This window comes from Henckelia pumila, chromosome 4 (assembly GCF_033568475.1).
Source record: "Henckelia pumila isolate YLH828 chromosome 4, ASM3356847v2, whole genome shotgun sequence".
NCBI classification, from domain to species: domain Eukaryota; kingdom Viridiplantae; phylum Streptophyta; class Magnoliopsida; order Lamiales; family Gesneriaceae; genus Henckelia; species Henckelia pumila.
This window is the reverse complement of record NC_133123.1, coordinates 220,546,112-220,564,713: the sequence shown is the minus strand read 5'-3', so window position 1 is coordinate 220,564,713 and position 18,602 is coordinate 220,546,112. Positions and strand designations below refer to the sequence as shown.

General features: G+C 39.7%; 1 protein-coding gene across 1 annotated transcript; it reads left to right on the top strand.

The window, feature by feature from the left end:
* Positions 1-4,948: 4,948 nt before the first annotated feature.
* On the top strand, positions 4,949-5,440 carry LOC140862785 (uncharacterized). Its single transcript, XM_073265817.1, has one exon. It carries the CDS (start codon positions 4,949-4,951, stop codon positions 5,438-5,440), a length of 492 nt encoding a protein of 163 aa, XP_073121918.1.
* The last annotated feature ends 13,162 nt before the right edge of the window (positions 5,441-18,602 follow it).

The following is an 18,602-nucleotide window of genomic DNA, read 5'->3' as shown; positions in this document are numbered from 1 at the left end:
ATTGATTGGGATCAGGAGTGCCCAATTGCCTAAGACTCAGATTATCATTAGCAGCCATTTCTTCTTCTGGAATTTCTGTTCGAGTCTGGTCCTCTTCCTGTTGCCTACGGAATTCTCTCCTTCGCCTGTACAAAGTCATTTTGATCTCTGGGACGTAGGGGAATTCTTCGTCAGAAGAGTCACCTGAATGCATGAACAACAGAGAGAACTAGAAACAAAGAAAAGAAAACCAGAGTGAGAATACAAAAAAAAATAATAAACGAAAAAGAACACAATAAAATAACACCGTTCCCCAGCAATGTCACCAAAATTTGGTAGCGCTAAGTCGCGTCACGCCCAAATTATCCAACTCAATCAAATAACCAAAATACGTAGTAGTTTGAGTAGGGATCGTTCCCACGAGAAAAGAGAAATTTAATGTGTTATGAAATAAAAGAAATGGGGTTTTTGAGTTTTGTAATTAACTACCAAAAATTTAAGCAATTAAAAAGAAATATTATCACTATCATGCAAGATTGAATATTAAACTGAAGAAATCAATATGAAACAAGCCTTGATATCGGTCGACTATACCCCTGATATTTATTCATTCAATCATCGATTCCTACAAATAATCAATCCTATCAAATATTCCTCATTGAAAATCAAATTCATGTTTTACCGTAATCTTAGTTAATTAGACACCAGCGTTCTAAATTAAACCTTACCAATAAATCAACCCGGATTCCAGCGATCTAGATTTAAATTTAAGGTAGCATTCAAACGAGTAAAACCGATGAATCTAGACAACACAAATACCAGCGATTGTATTTAATCTAGTCAATAGTTGTTCCTACGATTTAACAAATTCAACAGCAGAAGATATTAAACGTAGTTGTTTCGCAAATTAGATGATTCAAAAAATTACGGATTTAAATTCTAATTTAGCTATAGTTTGCATAGAAAAATCCTAAGAGCCAACCAATCCAAAAATTTCACATACAAACATAAAATAAAACAGATCAACTATTGATACTCAATAAGTATTAAAGCATGAAAATCGAATCTCTTGAATAAAAAAAATCAAGGGCTTGTCTTCCTCAGCCAAGTTATAAGGTTTAGCTACAACGATTTATGAAAAATCAAAGAAAAATTAAAAGAAAGGAAGAAATATTGAGAGAAAATTGTAATACAAAACCTAGCCGCTAAAATTAAGTATGAAAAATGGAATAAAAAGCCTAATAAAAGCTAGAGTCCAAAATAAAAGAGTTTCTAAAATTAACAATTTTTTCCCAACAGCGACGCTCGCTCGATCGGTAAAATGTAACCGATCGAGCGAGAGCAAAAATGCCATCCTACTGTTCTTCTAATTCCATGAGCCGCTCAATCGGTAAAGTCTTGCAGATCGATCTGGCGAAAATTCCACAGTCTACTGTCTAGTTTCCTCGCATGCTTCGCTCGATCGGTTAAGTTTTGCAGATCGATCGAGCGCTTCCCTTCAAAATAATTTTGTCATTCCCCTTCGCTCCATAGTTCGTCCATGCATCCGCTAAAACGCACAACCTAACCAACAAAATCGGGAAACCAATCATGCAGACACAGAATATGCAATACAAACAAAATACTTAATTAAAACACAAAAACAAATGAAAAACAATAACAAAATGACATTAAAATATGCAACACAAACACAACTATCAATGGGCAGTGTCTGGCAGGTGCCGGAGTTTGTTATCGGTGCAAGAAGCCAGAGCACATGGTTTCAGATTGTCCTTTGTGCAAGACGCCGACTCAGGGGAGAGTCTTTGTGATGCAGGCCAAGGAGGCTGATCCTGATACCACGCTCATCACAGGTAATATTTAGAGTATTTGATTAAGGGTGATTTAATTGATTCGTAGATGCAATTTTTGATTATGAGCTTTTCTTATTGGGAATGTGAACTTATTAGGTTGTATGCTTTGTGTTAGTTATTTGTGTTGACATGAATAATTCTGAATTTGGGAATTCGATGATTTAGAATGAACCTAAGTAGAATCAGTCTCGTTTGTTTCCAATATTTTCGTGGATGTAATCACTTTTAATGCAGGTAGAATTTTAGTAGCCGGTATGGCCACTAGAGCTTTGTTAGACTCAGGGGCACACATTCTTTTATTTCGGAGGCTTTTACCCGCAAGCGGGGTATTGAGTGTGAAGAGATATTTGGTGGATTCACAGTGACCATCTCATCAGGGGAAGAACTGTCCATGAGGAAGATAGTGAAGAATCTTGAGCTCTTGTTGCAAGGGAAATCAGTGAGTGCAGACGCTGCCCATGCATGAGTTCGACATGATACTTGGGATGAACTAGATGACGAATAATTCTGTGGTGATTGACTTCCAGCAGCGATTAGTGATGGTCAGATCGGAGGTAGAAGAACCATTTTGGTTTGAGACTACTAGGAGTTCGAGGAGGACTCAGATTATATCTTTCATGCAAGCTAAGCATTTGGAGCATGATGGAGATGAGGCATTCTTAGCCAGTATATCTTTGACATAGTTGCCACCACGTCCAGATATTTCAGATGTGGACGTTTTCAGAGATTTTGAGGATGTGTTTCCAGGCGATGTTGCAGGTATTCCTCCTGATAGAGAAGTCGAGTTATCTATTGACTTGATACTAGATACTGTGCCAATCTCTAAGGCACTGTATAGATTGGCTCCTACGGAAATTAAAGAACTAAAAGTGCAGATTCAAGAGTTTCTTGATAAGGGATTCATACGCCCTAGTTTCTCTCCGTGGGGCGCACCACCCCTCTTTGTGAAAAAGAAGGACGGAAGACTAAGGTTGTGCATTGATTACCGAGGACTGAATGGAGTGACGGTAAAGAACAAGTACCCGCTTCCTAGAATTGAGGATCTCTTTGATCAGTTGCAAGGAGCCTTTGTATTTTCGAAGATTGATCTTCGTTCCGGTTATGACCAGTTGAAGGTAAAGGAATCTGATGTGTTCAAGACATCGTTTAGGACTTTTTATGGCCACTACGAGTTCCTTGTGATGCTGTTCGGAATGACGAACGCGCCCGCGGTCTTCATGGATCTTATGAACCGCGTGTTCCAGCCGTTCTTGGACCAGTTTGTCATTGTTTTCATAGATGATATCCTCATTTACTCAAAGGATAGAGAGGAGCATTCGCAGCATTTGAAGACAGTTCTTGAGGTACTCCAAGAGAGAAAGTTGTTTGCTAAGTTTGATAAGTATGAGTTTTGGTTGGAGCGAGTAGCATTCTTGGGTCATATTATTTCCAAGAGTGGAGTAGAAGTGGATCCTTCCAAGTTTCAAGCAGTGAAGGAGTGGTCTATACCTAGAAATGCATCGGAGATTCGCAGTTTTCTCGGATTGGCCGATTACTGTAGGAAGTTTATCAAGGGCTTTTCATCAATTGTTGTGCCCTTGACAACATTGACCAAGAAGAATCCTAAGTTTATTTGGGAGCCAGAGTGTCAAGAGAGCTTCGATGTGTTGAAGGAAGCTCTTATGACGGCACCAGTGTTAGCTATGCCATCAGGAGAGGAAGATTTTGTGGTTTATACTGATGCTTCCAAGTTGGTACTTGGGGAAGTGCTTATGCAGCAAAATAGGGTTATCGCTTATGGTTCTAGGCAGTTGAATGATCATGAGAAGAACTACCCTACTCATGATTTGGAGTTAGCAGTAGTGGTGTTCGCTCTCAAGATTTGGAGACACTATCTCTATGGAGAGAAGTGTAAGATATTCACCGATCATAAAAGCCTCAAATACTTATTCACCCAGAAATAATTGAACATGAGGCAGAGAGATGGTTAGAGTTGGTGAAAGACTACCACTGCGACATTAGTTACCATCCGGGTAAGGCTAATGTCATCGCAGATACATTGAGTAGAAAGACAACAGTGCATGATTGCCTCTTTGACGTTGTCTAGACCGTTGCAGGGTGAGATTCAGAGATTCGGACTGGAGTTCTATGCAGAGGGTAGAGCTCCTAGATTGTCAGCCTTGTCAGTGCAGACTACGTTGTTTGACCGCATCAGAGTTGCTCAAGCAGTTGATGAGCAGTTCAGTAATTGTAGACATAGAGCTGACGAGAGAGGCAGTGATTTGTATTTAGTAGTAGACGAGATTTTTATGTTCAGAGATCGACTTTGGGTGCCCGCAGGTGACTCTTTGCGAGTTACTATCATGGCAGAGGAACATACATCACCGTACTCTATCCACCCAAGCAGTACGAATATGTATCGGGACCTTCAGAAGTTGTATTGGTGGCCGGGTATGAAGCGCGATATCGGCCAATTTGTGTCAGAGTGTCTGACATGCCAGTAGGTCAAAGCAGAACATCAGAGAATTGCATGATTGCTTAGGCCACTCCCTATTCCGTAGTGTAAATGGGAGAATATTACTATGGATTTCGTTGTTGGCTTGCCAAGTACAGTGAGAGGTTCGAATGCTATTTGGGTTATTGTCGACCGTCTCACTAAGTCGGCGCACTTTTTTCCAGTAAGGACGAATTTCTCTATGACTCGGTATATGGAGTTGTATATCCGGGAGATAGGTAGACTACATGGTATTCGTGTTTCCATAGTGTCTGATAGAGATCCGCGGTTTACTTCAACTGTTTGGAAGAGTCTTCATACAGTATTGGGGACGAAGCTTCTATTCAGTACTGATTTTCACCCCCAGAAGGATGGACAGTCCGAGAGGGTGATTCAGATTCTAGAGGATCTTCTGAGAGCCTGTGTGATCGACTTCCATGATAGTTGGGAGTCGAGGTTACCATTGGTGGAATTTTCATACAACAACAGCTATCAGGACACCATTAGTATGGCGCCTTAAGAGGCACTCTATGGGAGATCGTGTAGATCACAAGTATTATGGACCGAGATTGGTGAGAGGTCAGGGTTGGGACCCGAGATTGTTCAGCATACTGCCGAATTTTTAGCCAAGATCCGTGATAGGATGAGGACTGCACAGAGAAGACAAAAGAGTTATGCTGATCATAGGAGGAGAGACTTGGAGTTCTCGGTAGGAGACCATGTGTTTGTCCGAGTAGCTCCTATGAATGGTGTAATGAGATTCGGGAAGAAAGGTAAATTAGCACCAAGGTTCATAGGACCCTTTGAAATATTGAACAGAGTAGGGGCATTGGCTTATAGGGTGGCCTTGCCTCCTAACCTTGATGGAGTTCATAACTTCTTCCACGTATCGATGCTAAGGAAGTACGTCTTGAATCCGTCCCATGTGCTTAGCATAGAACCTCTTCAGTTATCTCCTATCATGAAATACGAGGAGAGACCCATCCGAATTCTGGATAGACAAGAGAGGAGACTCCGGAACAAGTCGATCCCGATGATCAAAGTGAGATGGCAGAACCATTCGGATGAAGAGGCCACTTGGGAAGCAGAGGCGGATATCAGGACTCGTTATCCAGAGCTTCTTGGTATGTCCTAATTTCGAGGATGAAATTCCATATTAGGGAGGGAGGAATTGTAACGCCTAGAATTTCTTAATTTAAGTTTCATGCCTAAATCAATCTTTAATATTTATGATTTTAATTATTTTAATTTTCTGTGTTAATTGGCTAAATATTATATTTTTCCCGCGCATCAGAATTTATTATTTTTTTAACTTTTGCGAAAATTAGCATTTTAATTCCTGGACTAGTAAAATCAAAATTTATATTTTTACATTAGGAATTTTTTTTAAGCTTGCATTTTTATTTAGTGCGACTTAATTTGTAGTCTTAATTGTTAGTTTGATTTAGCACTTTTTAAAAGTGTGTTGCACTTTTTTCATGAATTTCATATATTCACATATTTTTCTAGGGTTACCTATTCTAGCACATGAACTCAAATATTTAATCCTAGCCACACACAAAACTCACACTACACGCTAAACACACGCAATACATGCACACACACTCACTCAGCCGAGAATTTCCCTGTTTGTCAATGGGGGTATCGGCTTCTTCATTTCATCATACCTAAGCCTTTAGTCTCAATTTCTTCTCCGGGAAATCGTTCCTTAGCAGCCGGCCGGGATATTGAGCCCGATTAAGCTTCATTTCCATCTCGGTTCCAGCTCCTTTTCCCCAGCTTCGAGCGGCCGCAGCTTTCCCCCATAATATTTCTTGTTCTTCGATTCTTGGTAGCTAGGCAAGAATATGGTCCCTTCCTTGTATTTTGTAGATTAGGCATTATGTGGTTTGTTTTTTTAGGATTTTTGAAATGTATATGGATATATATATATATATGCCCTGATCGTTTTGTTTCATTTGTTGCTAGCCGAGAATGCATTTTTTTTCTTTTCCACTTTCATGCTCGAAAATCCCTTTGTTTGATGAGTTTTGGAAATTATTATGAACTTGAAATGTGATTATATTTATGCCTTGTGCTTCAAAAATTTTCTAGAATTTTATGCCTTGGGGTTTCGAAATCTGTTTCAGAATTTTTTTGCTAGCAAGTTGGTTCGAAAAATGGGGGCTTCTTTGTTTCCTTCGAATTACCTCAGAAATTTACTTGATATTGGTTTGTTGAGGATTAAAATGAGCATATGTTTAAGTCTAGAAAGTTTCCAAATTTTTTTTAAAGGCTTGGTTCAAAAATAATTTCCAGAAACTCTCTTGGCTTGGTTCGAACTTTTTCCAGAAAATTTCATTTGGTTGTGTTCGAATCCGTGCATATTTAATTGTGTTGATTTGTATGGTGATTAAGGAGCTACGATAGGTGTTATGTAGTTCACATGGTCGCTCCTAGGATGGTTTGAAGTTGGCTTGTAAGTTTGATTGGAGGTGTATTCGAAACTTGAGGTGTAGGGGCTCGGTTTTGGATAGTGGTTGTGGGATCCCTTCGAGCTAGCTTAAGGTGGATCAAGGTGAGTTTTAAGGGATGGAAATGAGGTTGAATGTTGGCCTTGGTCATAGGATTAGAGGCTTGGAAGATTGGAATAAATATAGCTAGGATTGGTTGGGTTGAACTTGAGGTCATGAGCAGAATTTTTGGGAACTTTGGGGCTGTCCATAAATGTGAGTCTAAGATGGGGTTAAATGTAGAATTTGGCCAAGGGCTCGGTTTTGGAATTGGGTTGAGATGTTAGGATTATGTCGGTTCAAGCGAGAATCAATTCGGTTAAGTTTGGGTCGAGTTTTAGATTTTTAATTTATAAGGTGCAGAATTAATTTTTTTAAGCGAAAGGGCTGGTGCCCGGAATTCATTTTTTTTGTAATGATTGCTTAGGAAATAAATTCTGAGGATTATTTCTCTACCTAGTTCTAAGTGTCATGGAGTCGTGGTTTGAAGAGGAATCCTTTTTGAATAATAATCGAGCAAGTTACTAATTTCACGGGCAAACCGCTAGAATTGTCTTAAGCGCTATTTATGGGTTAAATTTCCATCCTTTGGGTGGATTCCTAAATCACCATCCCGGTCATTCTTATGTGAGTCATATGCATGATTATTGTTCAACATTTACATGTACATCATATTTACATAGGCATGCTAAGTCTCACATTTATGAATGAAAGAAAGTATTTTACGAACGAAGTGAGATGGTTGTGACTACAGTAAAATTCATGTGTTTGGACGGGCTGGGAGACCTCTTAGATTCCCTTACCGAAATTCATGTGTATGGACGGGCTAGGAGAAATCTTGGCTTCCCATACCAACCATAGGGAAATACGGGTTGGGTGTTATCCTGATTTCCTTGCGGCATAGTGCACTACAGCCATGATCATGATCGAAATCCATAGAGTCACAATTCAAGGATCTAAGTTCAAAGTTTTCAATTCCAGTCATTTATATATATGTTCAGTACAGTATATTCAGTTTCATTGTTCATGTTTGACTTAGCCATATATATGTTGCATTCATATTCACGTCATCTTTTCAGAAATCATCTATTTAAGTTTAATGGCACAAAGTATTTTATTATAAGTTATTTTTAATCTGTATGTGCTTGTATTTATGTAGTACTCATTATTCCCCCCCATATTCTTGCTGAGTCTTTTAGGCTCACTACACTTATTTTTTTTAGGTGAGGAGTATTTTGCTGAGATCGAGGGGCAGGATCCCTAGGGCGAGGTCACCGGTGGTGCAGGCCCTTGACCGTCGTGCTTTTAGTTGTTCCGCAAACTCTGATGTTGACTTTCTATTCATGAGTTGTAGTATTTCATACATTTTCAGTCACTTGCAGGATGTGTTTTCCCTGCTTTAGAATATTTGGAATGTAAACTTAACAGTTTATTTTTTCGCAACTGTGTTGGATTAACTTCCCTTTTCTGGATTCTATGACTATCGTATTTGGATTTTTATATTGTTCTTACCTTAGTTTGATTTGAATTGCTGACTGTGTCAGTTGGGCTTACAATATTTTTAAATCGAGTCATGGAAATTTTTTTTTTAAGATTTCCGCAAATTTTACATTTATTATTTATATTTTAGCGGGTTAGGGTCGTCCCATGTTCAATATTCATCAAGTACATAAATCTCGTGCTCACGAGAGTTAGGACACGATTACCTCAATGTGCAAACATTCGGTGCCAAAAGCTCTGTTCTGCTTACTCATGACATTGACGGAATCCGGATTTAAACAGGAATAAATACAGTTCGTATCTCAATTAATGCATGTTTTATCAATTAAATCACAAAATCATGTAATTCAATTAAATTATGAAATAATAAAGCTTGCTCGCATGGTATTTAAATAATCAATTTAAATAATCCAACCACATGCGAGAAATAAAATCATGCGGACTCGGTCTACCCCGCTCACTTCTAAATTCAGTCCAAGATCTTATCGCTTTGATACCACTTAATGTGAGACCTCGTTTCTAAACATATAATCTTGGATTAAACAACAATTAAGCATACAAGATCCAAGATTAAAAACAATAATAATTTTTTTAAATGGGTGTCGCGCTCGGGCGGTAGAAAACTACCGCTCGGGCGCGGCCAAAACAGCAGCCTGCTGTTTTGCTCAAAAGGGGGGTGCACTTGGTCTGCTAAAAACTGCAGCTCGGGCGCCACCTGCATCAGAACAAAAAAACCAGAATTTAACTCGCCAACTCAAACCAAAATCCATTCCAAACATAACAAGGTACTTAATACATGCAAGGACGACATTCAATCCACAATATTTTAATATCAAAAACTACAAACATCAACCAAGTTCGAGTCCTAAACAAGCTTCAATATAAACTAGATTAGCATGCTGATTCGACTTCTAAAAACCAAATCTCACTTATATCCCTTGACCTCGAAGCTAACCAAGCCTCCTCTGACTTGAACCTGCCCCATCTGTTGCCAAGTACACATACAAAACAAAGCAACAACCGGATAACTCCGGTAATAATGATATTCCCAGTAAAAGCAACATAACATGCAATAACAAGTAATATATCAATAACATGATATAAAGAAAACATATTAAATGCTGATACGAATGAAATGCATGTCTTTAAATCAGGTATATCAACTCTTATAATCAAGGAATTGCTACTCTGATATTGGGATCCCGAGGATGAGATCACGTAAACAACTCACCGACTCTCCCAACCGAGGTGGTGTTACGTATCTCCATCCTCTAGACTTTGGTGCGACTATAAGGAGTATGCTGACACATGGAGAACCTCTACGCCTCGGCCACTCACTTAAAGCCCCCAAAACATCTAACATATAATGGTCGTTCTGCCCGGTGAAATCAAGGATTTTGGCTCAAGATGAATGCATAAAAAAAACGAAATGCATTAAATCATAATTCAATAATAAGAAGAATTCAAAAAAATACAAGTTCTCCATTCTAGAACAAGTATTGATGCAAGTATGTAATTTAAGGAAAACTCAAGAACCAATTGTCTTGAGTGTGCTATCCCGCTAAAACGATGTCTGCTTGTACCCTTATTTTCGAGTAGCTCCAACTCTGTACAAGCTACAATAAGAGGTTATATCAAAATATATACAACCTAAAACAACAACAAACGCTCAAGGTAAACTCTTTACCACTCTTCGTCTAACTCTTCGACGATTGATTTCTGCTAACTCTGGGCTCAACAGAATTCAAACGAATCTGTACGGAGGTAAATGAATATCAACAACGACTAACAAATCCAATAGCCAAATTTCAACAACTCAAATGGTTCAAAAATCCCAAATTCCAAACCGGCGGCATAACGGCTATAAACTGATCAAACCGGAAACACAGACAGCAGTACAACATTGAAAACAACTCAATTCAATGCTAAAAAATCAAAGAAAACTCAAATCCAACACATCTCAAAATCTCCAATTTTGAATTATGCTTCCGAAAATCATAACAATTCCGAACGACCCTCTATTTCAAAACCGAATGTGAATAAACGATAAGAAATCGTTCAAGAACAACATAACTGAAACTCAATCGATTCTAACAACATCCGAAAATAGAATTCTAGCTGATCGAAGAAAAATTTACGATAGAACGAAGCTCTCGCTGCTGTGATCACTAATTTGCCTTCTGAATTAAATTCTAACGGACGGATCGAGCAGAAGCTGAAATCTGAAAGCTTGGAGAAGATTTTTGGGACTCAACAATGGAGGGAGACGAGTTGAGAAATGGGATGGAGAAGTGAGACTAGTCAACCAAGTCAAGATAATATATAAAATCCCTTTTTTGCGTTTTAGTCCCTGAGAATTCCGAAAATTGCAAAATAGACCCTGATAAAAAACAAGTCGGATCTTGAACTCTGCAATCTCCGATTATCTCAAATAAACTCAATTAATATAAATTTGGGGTGTTACACCATGTGCTCCTTCCTCTCGGCTACCGTATGAAACTGAATTGCGAGAACATGAGACCAGGCGAGCATTCAATGCTCGAGCAGCAAATCAACACGTCCCCGACCCACAGCCTGTGCCACCTTCTTCTATGGACGCCCGTGTTACATAAATTGAGGAGGACCTTTGCCAACATCGACAGGTGTTCCATCACTTTCGGCACATGACTAGCGTGTTCATGGATTATATGATGGGTTTTATTGATTCCTTGAGCCACCAGTTCCCCCATGCTGCGAGCTCAGCTCATCCTTTTCCTCCGTATCCCCAGTTTCCATCTACTTTTGGTTCTTCGGACCCTGCCCATGATGCTAATGGTAATGAGGGCGGTGACCACTGATGGTCGTCTTTTGAGGTACCTGTCCTTTATTCTTTATTGTTAATTCATTGCGGACAATGAATGTACCTAGTTTGCGGGGGTGTCAAATTTTAAAAAAATTGCTGCTGAATTTTTGTTTTTGCTTGTTTTCTTTTAGTTGTTTAGGATTTTTAGGATTTTCTGTGTTGTGTCAAGCGGTTGGGTGGCTTAATTTGAATTAAACATTGTTGTTGTGTTGTGAACTTGGGAATTTTTATGTGGGTATGAGTTGGTTTTGAGTTTAAGATCAAGAAATTAAGATAGAAATGAAAAAATGGCCAATGATCAAAGATTTTTTGCTTGGTATCTGAAATCCATGATCGTTGACTTACCTAAAAGAATTTTTTTTTTGGTGAACCAAATAGAGGAATGAATTCCTATATATTATGTGATGTATGCTTAAGTTTGAGTTAAAACATACAAACATAGAAATGCTTGAGGCATTGTTCGGAGCATTGGGCCTAACGTTCGTTGAAATTTATCTTTAGTTGCCCTTTGAGCTTTCATGAGCTTTCACGAGATACATGAGTACTTTAGGTACATGTTTTTAATTCTTGTTGAAGATCATCGTTCACTGCTGATGATTAGAATTGATATCCGGTGCAGCGGAAGTTTAAAAATTTATTTTTATTAATATGGAACAATTCCATATCTGGGTATCAAAACTTTTACGATTAAATTTATGTAAGTAAAATAAATAATCACAATTAATTATTTTACCTTAAAATCTCGAAGCGAGATTATGGACACCAACAGAATTTAATCTGCTCTTGTTGTATATCCCCGTAACTGATGAACGAACGTTTCTTCAATCAGGTCCACGAATAGAAAACAAAACCCTCTGATTGACTGCACTAGAAATCAATCAGAAGTTTGCGTAGAGAATAAACAAATATGATCTGTTAATTCAAAATTTTAATTTTTCACAAAAATCACAAGACTGAATTTTCTCCGAAAAGGGACAAGGATTTTCGAAAAACCCTTATAAAATAATATGTGTGTTTTCGAAAATTTGATGAATTAATTGCATGTAATTTTCGAACACTGCACATATATTTATAGATAATTTCTAGTTATAATTGTATCAGGACTCTAACTCCTTAAAGCTCACAATCCATAACTTAAGCCCAACAAGCCAAGCCCATTGTTATAGAAATTAATATAACATTCATCGTGACTCCGATTGATAAACTGATTTCACCAATGTGCACAGAAACCATTTCTGAATCTTTTAGAGTTAAGATAATTTTTCTGAATCCGAATTCAGTGATTTCCAAAAATGCCCATCTCTATGTCATTTTAGGAAATCTCACTCCCTTTAGTTAAGAAGTCCAACTTCTCTTTCATTAAATTTAACTCTTTAAATTTAACTATCTCTACGGAGTTTTAGTAATCCATTACTTGTGTAACCCTCAATGGTTCAGGAATACAGCTAGCCGTGGGCTCACAACTCCTTGTGACTCGGAACAACAATTTCCGACTTACCCATCGAATCATGGTAAGAGCGCCTAACAACATTGCCCCATGATTCCCTAGGTATTACTGATAGTGCCTGCAAGAACCAGTAGATTTTGGTTAGCATACAGTACGGTCCCTTCAACCAAATATCCCGATCGAATCAACAACCATTGGTGCATCGAGAGTCGTTCGAGATTCGATAACTATGCACAACATCTCGGAGATCTATTAGTGACATCGCATGTGTTACTAGGAAAACCCATTAACCTAAAACACATCATGTACTCTGGCCAGAGATTCGTCACACTATTTGCCATATCTCATAGTCATACCATGCTGCTATGGCAATAAGGATTCTTATGGACTTGAACATTGCGACTGGTGAAAAGGTTTCATCATAGTCAACTCCTTGTCTTTGAGTATAACCTTTTGCCACCAATCGTGCCTTGTAGGTCAATACCTTTCCATCAGGCCCAAGCTTTCTCTTGTAGATCCATTTGCACCCAATTGGAACAATTCCATCGGGAGGATCTACTAAAGACCAAACTTGGTTAGAATGCATCGAATCTATTTCCGATTGCATAGCTTCAAGCCATAAATTCGAATCCGCATCAGAAATTGCTTCCTTGAAGTTTCTTGGATCACATCCAATGTCGGGTTCACTTTGATCCCATTCAAGAAGAAGACCATATCTAATAGGAGGCCTAGAAGTCCTCTCGGATCTCCTAGTAGTAGTCGTGTCTTGTGATGATTCTTGAGGTGTAGGATCGCTATTTTGTATCTCGGGTTCTTCTCGAATTTCTTCGAGTTCCATCATCATGCCTTTCTTATCCAATAAGAACTCCTTCTCCAAGAAGGTGACATTCCTTGAAACAAACACTTTTGTTTCAGTAGGATGATAGAAATAATATCCGATTGAATTCTTCGGATACCCTACAAAATAACATAAAGTGGATCGACTATCCAACTTATCTCCCACTGTCTGCTTCACGTAAGCAGGACATCCCCAAATCCTCAAGTACGAATACTTAAGAGCTTTGCCATTCCATAACTCGTATGGTGTTTTATTTAATGCTTTAGTGTGGACGTTGTTTAACAACAATACCGCCGTTTCAAGCGCGTAGCCCCAAAACAAAGGTGGGAGCTCAGTGAAGCTCATCATGGATCGAACCATGTCCAACAAAGTTCGATTGCGACGCTCCGAAACACCATTAAGCTGAGGTGTCATAGGAGGAGTCCACTGAGAGAGAATCCCATTCTCTTTTAGATAGTCCAAAAACTCGGTACTTAAGTATTCTCCACCTCGATCCGATCGAAGTGCCTTAATACTTTTACCTAGTTTGTTTTCTACTTCAGCCTTGAATTCTTTGAACCTTTCAAATGCTTCAGACTTATATTTCATTAAATATAAATACCCATACCTAGAAAGATCATCAATAAAGGTAATGAAGTAGGTATTGCCACATTTAGTACCAATCCTAAATGGACCGCAAACATCTGTATGGATCAAATCCAACAGATTTTGACTACGCTCAGGTTTCTCTTTGAAAGGAGATTTAGTCATTTTTCTCTTTAGGCAGGACTCACAAGTAGGTAGAGAGTTAATATCAGACATATCATACATGCCCTCTCCCACTAGCTTGTTCATCCTCCTTGAGGAAATATGACCTAGCCTAGCATGCCAAAGGTTTGCCGGGTTTTGACTATCGTTTTTCCTTTTAATTGTTGTTACCGGTTTTTCAACATAATTAATTGGAACGTCTTTTAATTTTAAGCTATATAGATCGTTTTCAATTTGTCCATTTCCAATCAAACATTCATTCTTGTAAATATTGCAAATCCCATTCACAAAATTGCAAGAAAAACCATCTCTATCAAGCATAGAAATAGATATAATGTTTTTGACCAAATCCGGAACATATAAAACATCTCTCAAAAATAACTTAAAATTGTTCTGCAAAACTAAATAAATGTCTCCTATAGCTTTGGCTTCGACTCTAGAACCATTCCCGAGCCTTAGCTGGGTCTCACCCATCCTTAGCTTACGACTTCTTGTCATCACCTGCAAATCATTGCAAATGTGAGATCCACTTCCGGTATCCAATACCCAAGAAGAAATATTAAGAGAAACATTTATTTCAATGTAAAACATACCCTTTGTAGTTCGCAACTGTTCGAGGTATTCCTTGCAGTTACGTTTCCAATGACCGGGTTTCTTGCAGTAATGGCAAACGTTTTCATCTTTTATTCCAATTGAAGCCTTAGCCTTTCCCTTCTTATTTGGTACAATCTTCTTGGGCGGGGCAGAACGTTTCTTACCCTTTCCACTTGGTCCTTTCTTAGAGTTAGAAGAGGAGCCAACCAAGAGTACCGGTTTATCCTTCTTAAGTGTGGCTTCATAAGTCACAAGCATATTGACCATCTCTTCAAGGGTGGCCTCTATCTTGTTCATGTTGAAATTCACCACAAAGCCGTCATACGACGAAGGAAGTGAAAGAAGCAACAAGTCCGCATTGAGTTCATGCTCTAATGTCAGTTCGAGATTTACCAACTTTTCAATGAGCCCAATCATGTGTACCCCATGCTCACGGACCGAAGTCCCATCTCGCATGCGGCATGTCATGAGCTCTTTGACAGTCGCAAATTTCTCAGCCCTTGACTGAGCTCCAAAAAGTTCTTTGAGTGCGCTGTGAATGTCAGCAGCATTCACCGCATCCTCAAATCGCCTCTGGAGTTCATCAGACATTGATGCTAGCATATAACTCTTTGCCTTGACATCATGGTCCCACCAATCGTCAAGCTTTTTCAACTCTTCCGGACTAGTGTTAGCCGGGGCTTCCTTCGCAGGACGCTTTTCTAACACGTAGAAAGCCTTCTCCGAATTTAGAATGATTTTTAACTTACGGAACCATTCCGTATAGTTAGCGCCAGTCAACTTGTTTTGATCGAGAATTGAGAGTAGTGGATTACGCGAATTCATAGTAATGAAATACTGAAAAGGAAACAGACAATAATCAGTGATTTGTTTAATTAATTTACTAAGACATAAAATATGGCGAATTTCATTTTATGAATTACACTCCCACTATTTTGACGATTTCACTACCCTTTAGTGAAAACGAGAAACATTTTCTTTAGTGGGAACATGGAGTCCAATTGACAAACTATGGTCCCGAATAATATCAGCCAACCATAATTTTCAAAAGATAGAGCCCAATTGCTTCCAAAGCAACCTCCATGTTTTTACCTCATTTCCAATAAGGGCCCAATAATATGACGCCGTTTATTGTGACATGTCAAGATGACCCATCAATATTAAGTTGTGATGGACGGTCGCCATGTGGATCCCCAATAATATGAGCCAATCCCATGGGAGTTCCACCCAACTTACAACATGTGTCGATCCAATGTACAGCTTTCCGACGAACGGGTCCATCCAATAATATGAGCCGGACCGTATCCGCGGGTAGCATCACATACATTGATCGTTGATGGAAGGTAGGAATATTTAAATAATATTTAAAATTCCTTTTTTTTTTATCTTGATATCAATTTTAAATCATATTTAAAATGAGGGATTTTATTTTGAAAATTTGTCTCATCATGCAATTTATGTATGCTTGCGGGATTCATACAATTTATGTCTAAATTGCATACATCAATAATATCATATATTATTAAAGGATGATCGATCCCATTAACTATTCGACCCGTGGTTTCCAATCACGAGTCTAAGTCCAATCCTAGGTGATATGCAAGTATGCAATGCAATCCTATTACATTGAGCTTTCAATTTACATTTCTTCGGTCTTCATTGTCTGCTGGGCCCACCTTTTCTTCAAAACATTATCTCCCACTATGTAGTAGCCCGTGCCCTAATTGAGTAATTAAAGGATTAATGCTAATTAATTGAATTAGGTATCGGACGGATCAGAAGCTCCGAAGGCACGATCGGAAGCTCCGAACAGGATCGGAAGCTCCGATGAGCGATCGGAGGCACCGATGTTATTACGTCAGGCATGACGTGTGGTTGGATCGGAAGCTCCGATCAGGACCGGAAGCTCCGATCACCCCTATCCGGAGTCATCAAGTGATATTTTGACACGTGGCGGATCAGGATCTTCGGAAGCTCTGATGGCAGGATCGGACGTTCCGATCGAGGTTCGGACGTTCCGATCAAGGATCGGAAGTTCCGATCGTTGTCTATAAATAGAAGGCTGAGACTTCACTTTCATTTGCCAATTCCGAGTTCTCCTTTCCTTTCTAGTCCTTTTGGAGCTGTTCTAGTCTTCTTAGGCTTGGTCCGGAGGTCGGAGAGGCGTTCGGTAGTCGTAGCGGAGTTGTGCCCAAGCTCTGGAGGCATCGACATCAAAGGGCTAACGACGGACGAAGGTATAGCTTTTGCTCCCTATAAATATTTAGGAGTATGCAATAGCTTAGTTAAGGCTTTTAGAGCACTTTAATGATAGTAGTATCATTTGGCAGTGTAGAGCAGACTATAGGCGTGGACCTAGAGTTGGTAGAGCTTGCACTGTTTTGAGGTACGAAAGTACTGTTCGAGATATCCTGACTGAGTATGCATGTATTATGTGACTGCATGATTTATATGCCATGATATTATGCTGCATTCATTTGCATCTTGCTGTATCTCCTTCGAGATGTCTGTTAGTAGGGTTGTACCCTATCCTGTTAGTGGATGGACTTCCATCGATTTGGGTCCGGCGTTTCCACGGTTATCTCGGTATGGGAGCCACCTCCTGAAGCGACGGCACAGCGTGCTACATACCAGGGCCCGGTCTGTCTCTGTTATCTGATCCTTGATCTCGAGTCTATAGGGAGTTCACTTTGCATGCATGTATACTCATACTCTCGCACTGAGCGTTTTATGCTCACGTCTCGTACTCTGTATTTTCTGGACACCCTATTCCATGGGGCAGGTTTGTGATTGGACGAGGAGGGTGGATCCAGGAGGAGCTAGTCAGTGGTTGGCCAGCTGGAGCTTTTCTTAGGTTTTATTACTGTTGTTTGGGTTTATATAGCTATGCGATTTGGTTGTATAATATTGGATAATTACAGATTCCTTTTCTTGGGATTGTATAATGTTATTGGATTCCGCAGTTTTATTCTGATATCTGTTTTATTAAGTTAATTGCATGCATAAGTTCTGTTTAGTAGGTGATCCGGGTAAGGGTCACTACATTTATGATATCAGAGCATGCAAAAGATTTCTTGGGATTTAGTCTCATCTTGAGGTATTTTTGTAGATGTCAAATCGTGACGACCAGAGTTCTCATGGCAGTGTTGGTGGGCGTTGGGGTGATGCCGACCGAGAGCCTCGTCGAGAACGGCGTCATCGTCATCATGACGACGAGCGTTTCATTGTGCGTCGATTCTTAGCTATGGGTCCTAAGCCCTTAGTTGGAGGTGAGTCTCCGGAGGATGCGGAGAACTGGTTAGACCGCATGGAGACGACTTTTCAGACTTTCCAATGCACCGAGGAACAGAAGGTGGAGACCCTTGGCTATCTTCTGGATGGGCGGGCGCGCAGGTGGTGGAGGTTTACTTCTGCACCTTTTGTTGTGGCGAGAGGAGTGGCCACCTGGGCCGAGTTCCGCACAGCTTTCCAAAAGCGGTATTTTCCTCCTGCACTCCGACAGTCGAAGGCAGGCGAGCTACTGAGTCTGCGACAGGGAACCATGTCTATCGATGAGTATCAGCAGAGGTTCTTTGATCTGCTATCCTATTGCCCCGAGATTGCTGATAGCTCAAAGATGAAGTATAATATGTTTCTTCAGGGCCTTAACCCTGAGATCCATGACCGTGTGGCGGTTGGCGACGACATGTCCTACGAGGGTTTGGTGAGCCGTTGTCATCAGGCAGAGGACAGCATTTGGCGGAACAGGTCTTTCCCTCAGTCGAGGCCTGCTAGTTCTTTGGGTCCCCGTGCCCAAACTTTCAAGAAGTCTGGATCTTCTTCTTCCTCTGGTTCTGG